Source organism: Epinephelus moara, chromosome 22 (assembly GCF_006386435.1).
Source record: "Epinephelus moara isolate mb chromosome 22, YSFRI_EMoa_1.0, whole genome shotgun sequence".
Classification (NCBI taxonomy): domain Eukaryota; kingdom Metazoa; phylum Chordata; class Actinopteri; order Perciformes; family Serranidae; genus Epinephelus; species Epinephelus moara.
Genome location: NC_065527.1, coordinates 1,370,275 through 1,376,737, shown reverse-complemented (window position 1 = coordinate 1,376,737; position 6,463 = coordinate 1,370,275). Strand labels below are relative to the sequence as shown.

General features: G+C 45.9%; 1 protein-coding gene across 1 annotated transcript in view; it reads right to left on the bottom strand.

Annotated features, from left to right (window-relative positions):
- Positions 1–6,463, bottom strand: part of gabbr1b (gamma-aminobutyric acid (GABA) B receptor, 1b) — a 208,197-nt gene that overhangs the window by 101,963 nt on the left and 99,771 nt on the right. The window contains exons 13-14 of the mRNA XM_050035420.1: positions 5,168–5,413; positions 4,975–5,038 (exon numbers count right to left, since the gene is read on the bottom strand). Of these exons, the coding sequence (XP_049891377.1) occupies positions 4,975–5,038; positions 5,168–5,413 (310 nt within the window). The remainder of the gene's footprint in view (positions 1–4,974; positions 5,039–5,167; positions 5,414–6,463) is intronic.

The following is a 6,463-nucleotide window of genomic DNA, read 5'->3' as shown; positions in this document are numbered from 1 at the left end:
GCCCTTTTGGTTACTTCTCAATGACATCTGATCGTTATGTCCCCAAAAATCATCAGTTGCCTCCTGTGAAATGCCGTGTACTGTGACACCTGCCATAGCGCCGCTCACTGAATGTTGATAGTTTGTCCGAGTGAGTGGAGGGGGCGTGGCTTAGCCATAGGTCAATTGTCTCTATGAAGCCATGTTTAATGTGTGTTTTGAATCAACTAAACTTTACAGCACGTCACAGAAACCCCACCACCACCTAGTGTTTTGGAGGTGTAACTGCAGAGTGACACAGACACACCACCACACAAATATGAATGCTCACAACGGCGTAGGCCAGGTGCGTAGCCTATGCACGTGGCCTACGCCAATACGGTGCAGTACGGCGCACTGCACGAAATGCAGTGCACCAAAATTTGCACATATCCCATGTATTTTGAAAGGCTGCAATCAGATCTCAGATGATCTCAGATCCAGGACTGTCCCTGGAATCATGTGTTTGGATCCATGTGGTAACTTTGAGTCATGTTAAGGTACGACTCACCGTGTTTCTTTTCCTAAAACTTATCTCTGTAACTTTATGTTAGTTATGGGGCTATCATGAATCATTTTATTAGAACATGTTGGTAAGTAATTCATTTGAAGACGGTTTGGGTGCATGAGTAAAACAAACTGCTGGTGTGAACACTGAAACCAGAATGTTAATGCAGTTCTATGAATTCTGGATGACAGCCAGTTGCATCGTGGACAGCAGGCGTCAACGGGCTGAAACATGTCTGGTCTATATTCAGGGAGAAAGACAGATGGACACAGCGGCAACAATCTGACAGAGCTGTTAGTGAGTGTTTGCTTCACTCTTTTTAAAGCTCAGACTGATTTAGGAAGAGTTGTCAACATTAAGTCAGTCATTGGCTTTATATTGACTTTGTTGTGGCCATAAAGAGCTCATCATAGAGCTCACAAAAAGATGCATTCTGCTTTATAAATTCAAAGCATGGATACAAAACAAAATTGCTGTAAGATAAATGAAGGTCTTTGAAGCCTGCTTGCCAAATTGGATAAAGATTTGGCTGCCAAAAATGAAATGGGACAGAATTAATGCACATCTCATCTGAGCAGTATCATATTGTGCAGAGTTTGAACCAACAGGGTGCTCAACACTGAGGAGACACTGAGGAGTGGTGGGGTTCCTGTCCCTGCAGCTGAACACAGGTAGCTGGTGACAGCAAAGACGTCTACCTGCGCCCTCCCCATAATAACACAGGAGGCTAGCAGAAAGGTCGACAAATACTCAAGTGCAGGAGAAGTTAGCCATGAAGAGAAATCCATCCAACAGATCAATCTTGTCGAGACTAATGAGAAGAACTTCTTCACAAACACAAGCACTGCTGTACTCAGGTCTGATAATTACTGCTGGTATCTTCTGCAGGCCAGGTGTGGCTCATTAGCCATCAGAGAGATTAAACCTCCGAAGCTCTAAATAACTGTTATCGTTAGCAGGTGCCCTGCAGAACAGTTACGTTATATATTTTTGATCTCACCACTGAATCATGTCGCCCCATGTAATGTTCCAGTGCTGCTGATGCTGCAGAGCTCAGAGAGAATTAAAACTCAACTCTGCAGCATTTTGCAGCTTTTAGCCATTTATTTAATTGGATCTCCAGCCTGAACATGAACCATAATGCTGGGTTAAAACACAAAGCGCGTCTCAGATCACATACTTCTGTATTAAACACTTAATATTTTGAGTGCACAAGTGTGTTCACATTGCACAGTACAGGAAAATGCAGTGTACTACTGGCGCACTTGAGACAGTCCAGAAGTTGAGTGTGGAATGATGGACACTCAATGGTCGCCATCTTTGTGACTTAGCGGAAGCTGCGTCCTAAACTTCACAACTTTTGACATGGCGGCTGGAGACAACAAGGAGCCCGTTAGTTCTACATATTTTTTGCACTAAGTACCAAAACTGCTGTCGACTAGAAGCCGTCAGTGAAGTTTGTTGGGTTTGTGATGATGTGGTGCCACAAACAATAATGCAAGTGCCAATATTAGCCTTCTAGCTAACTTGCTGCTAGCTACTGCAGCACATTTGAATCAGCATTGACGTTGTGGGGTAAGTTTGGTTTATGTGTGGGCGGAGATAGTGGTGATGCAGGCACTGCACCGCACCATCATGGTTCAGAGGGAGCTGAGCCAGAAGGCAAAGCTTTCTACTTCCTGGTCCATCTCCGTCCCAACCCTCACCTATGGTCATGAGCTCTGGGTAGTGACTGAAAGAATGAGGTCACAGATACAAGCGTCTGAAATGAGTTTCCTCTGTAGGGTGTCTGGGCTCAGCCTTAGAGATAGGGGGAGGAGTCAGACATCTGGAGGGAGCTCGGAGTAGAGCCGCTGCTCCTTCATGTTGAGGTGGTTCAACATCTGATCAGGATCCTCCTGGTCCAGCTGGTAGGAGGCCCCGGGGCAGACCCAGAACACACTGGAGGGATTACATATCTCATCTGGTCTGGGAACACCTCGGGGTCCTCCAGGAGGAGCTGGAAAGTGTCACTGGGGAGAGGGATGTCTGGAATACTTTGCTCAGCCTGCTGCCCCTGCAACCCGGCTTCGTAAAAGTGGTTGTAAATGGATGAACTTCTGGAACACTGTTACTTCCTGGACAACATACGTCGTCTCTCTGGGTGAGCTCATGTCTCAGTGTAACTGAAAAGTCCAACCGATAAAGTAAACATAATTTTTTAATAATGCCACCTCGACACCAACCCTACCACATTACAGTGCCTCAGTTTTCATAACAGGCTGTTCGTATGTGATGTTCCCTGTTTGACCAGACAGTAGTGGTGGACTAGAAGTCTCAAAGCAACAGAGTTCACCCAGTACCAGTCAGTGATGTGTGTTTATATGTTTGTCTTTTATTCCTGTCATCGGCATGTTACCAGCACAAGTTCGCCACTGTGACAGGGCCAGACTGAGATTATAATTCAGGGCCAGGCTAATGTCCACACTCTCACAACAGATACTGAGAGCGTTTGTAAAAGGCAGTGGAGTGAGGAGAAGGCTGGCACTGTAAATAGCTTTGCTGTATCACACAGTTGTCTAGGGAACAGGATAAGAGTTGTCTTTCTTTGACCTAGTTCCTGCTGCCTGTAACAGCCCACACTACAAACACTACGACACAGTAGCTCTGGCTGACCAGTCACAGTTCTTCTGGTGTCCATGCTAGCTCCCAAAATGTCTGTCCAGTACCCACTGGCTCAGGCAGGATCCTCTGTGTAGCTGCACATTCCCCCTGCACACATATACAGTACCTACTGCAGCACATCTACGTCTACTTCCCTGTCCTTTTAAAAGCCTTACAGCTATTTACTACTACAACTGTGGACCTCCAGACTGCAGCACAGCCAATTACCGTTTATGTTGAGAAGCCAAGCGGAGCCTTGAATGAGCACTTTATTTCCATGTCTATCTTTCTCCCTCGTTTAGAACTGCCCATGGCCAGCATGCTTCCAATTACCATCAAACAAATTACAGCTCATCACTGACCCTTCCCTTGTGGGATGGCGGAGGCCAGCATTAACAAAGACAATCAGCAAAACAAGCTTAATTTTTAACCGTTCCTGAGAACACAGAGAGCCTCCGATAGTCACAGATCTCAGAGCTGTCAGAGAAACACAAAGCACAGACAGACTGAACAGGAGAACACAGGCTCGGTGATCAAAAGGCAGCCAGCCAACCACAGCCTCACACCACCACCACGGATAAGACACTACCATCGCCATGTGATCACTCCGCCACCTCGATCCCATCACATGAAAAATACACTGATGCAACATGAAAACATGTCGGCCTGCGGGTTCACTTAAAGTAAGACTCTGGCTTTAGACGACTGCAGAGCAACTAAGACACAGTTAGCCTTTGTTTCATGAGATAAACAAGAACTGGAATCACCGCCCTGCGTTTCCACCCACCAGTAAAGTTTCTCTGTATATTCATGTCTGTGAAAACATTGATGCTTCACAGCCGTCGTCCCCCCGACAGCACAGATGATCTATGCAATCAGCACAGTATCAAGGTGGACACCCAGGATGGAGTTTGGATATCAAGGTTAAGAGAGGATGATCTCAACATTAACCCGGCTGAAACACGACAGAGGGAGACGTAATCTGAAGGGGAGTGTGGGTGGTGTGTTTATGGGTTTGAGTGCATGTGTTGGAGGTGTCTTCAAGCTAAATCAGGGTGTGACGATTTGCATCACCATAGTTTAAATGTTGGTGAAGCCAAATGTTATTTAATGGTGCATTTGTAGAAGAAAAACAACTTTCCTGAGGTTTGTTTTTATCAGAGATACATGTGATCTCTCCACCGTGAGTCCCTTTACATAATGTTTCTTTAAACTGATGCCAGAAAACAGCAATGAGAACACGCTGACTTTATTAAAATGGCAGTTTTATAACTGCTAATTTTCTAAAACTCTCCAAGCTCCATCTTTCTATTAGCCGCTTATCCTCAGAGGGTCACAGAGGGGCTGAAGCCGATACTAAACTTTCAAACTCGTCAAGGAAATGAACACTGCTCATAGCAAGAGGGTTCCTGGTTCAAACCCGTCAGCTGGCTGGGGTCCTCCTGTGTGGAGTTTGCATGTTCTCCCTGTGTCAGCGTGGGTTTCCTCCAGGTGCTCCAGCTTCCTCCCACAGTCCAAAGACATGCAGGTTAATTGGTGACTCTAAATTGTCCGTAGGTGTGAATGTGAGTATGAATGCTTGTCTGTCTCTATGTGTCAGCCCTGCGATAGTCTGGTGACCTGTCCAGGGTGAACCCTGCCTCGGGGGAAGCTCCAGCCCCCTTGCGACCCTTAACAGCATCAGCGGTTATGGTTAATGAATGTTTACAGTTTGATTGAAAGAACAAGATCACTGCACACTGTATTACATAAGCTGATTATTAAAATGACTTCCACTTTAAGCAGGGATATGTGTTGTGTCATACCTTGAAGCTGTTCAATAAGAGTCCAGGCCATTCGAGAGCCTTGAGCGTCAAATACAACATGACCCTGAAAGAAAGAGGCAGAATTTTAATGTTTTAACATCCCCCTTCATCCTTTGCACACATATCACTCTCCAGCTCTCTCTACCCTCTCTCAGTCTCTGCACTTCCTCCCTCCTCTGGGTTTTGTTCTTACCGAAACTCCTTCAAATGAGCTGGTGTTCAGGGCTCGGTAGATCTCAGCTGTGATGTCTCGGTTGTTGTAGTTGAAATCTTCCAGTCGGTGACCCTTGGCCTTCAGGGGGCCCACGGTCTTGTTGAGGGCCAGGGCTAGAGCCCATACAGCATCGTACGCCAGGGGGGCCTCCTGGAAGCCGCCCGTCTCCTCTGGGTTCTTACCCCCGAGTTTAGACATCAGCTGGGCCAGAAACTCCTGAGATGTCTGGTGAGGAGAGAACAAGAGGAGAAATAGTGCTTGACTACAGATGGATGATGTTCACGCCGTTAACTCAGAACATCTGGATTAGCTGGTCTGAATGTGTTCACTGCACGTCACAACATTTACGTCTAACGAGCAGAAACTGTACATATCCTGTAAAAACACAAGTGTATTTTACAAAGACAGAATGCGTGTAACAATTGAAACTGACACGGCGTCCCAGAACGCCAACAACAGATGCAGGAAGACACCTAGTGTGTCATATGTAGACGTAAAAGTCCACTGACCAAGCAGCGATATTTGGGTTGGGATGAGAACTTGTTGAACACCTTTAGACACAGCACTGATTGCATTAGAGTGAAATTAAGGATCAGAAAAAAACCCTTACTGGATTAGGGAAAGACCGTGATTTGGCAACCTGGTCTCACTCCGAAGTCATCGAAAACCGGTAAATAAAAGATCGTGGTTGTGGTTAAAAGAAACCAACGTTGGCTGTTGTTCAGACACAGGAAAAACACAGTGGTCTCCTGTGTCAAAGTCGCTCAGTTTGTTGACCCATCCGTCCACCCCGACCTCCTGCCTACGAACGTCTATGGCTCTATAATTATGTCAAGGTACCTTTAGCTTTGCTGCTGACAGACAAGAGCCATAATCACACAGGTGCCAGAGGCTGCTGTCAGGTAAACATGGCCAAAACATGTCGGCTCTTTTGTTGATTTAACCACAACAATAAGGGTTTTTTATGTATCCTTCCTCCTAGATATATCCTCTTGTACCTTTGAAGTGCCTTCCGGTTTATCTTGTTCTTCCTCATTTTCCAAGAGCACCCAACACACTTTGTTGACCTACATTTGATTCTACAGAGCATCCAGTGATCTCTCTGTCCAGATTTATTTATTTCATTTACCTCACTGATGTGCGCTTGTTTCATTTCAACTCATTTTGAGCGTCGCTACTGAAGAAGCCGGTAACAACATGGAGAAATCTACATCCAGAGCCGTGACTTTTTGGACGGACCAAATGTACAGAGCTGTAAAGTTGTCCACCATGGTA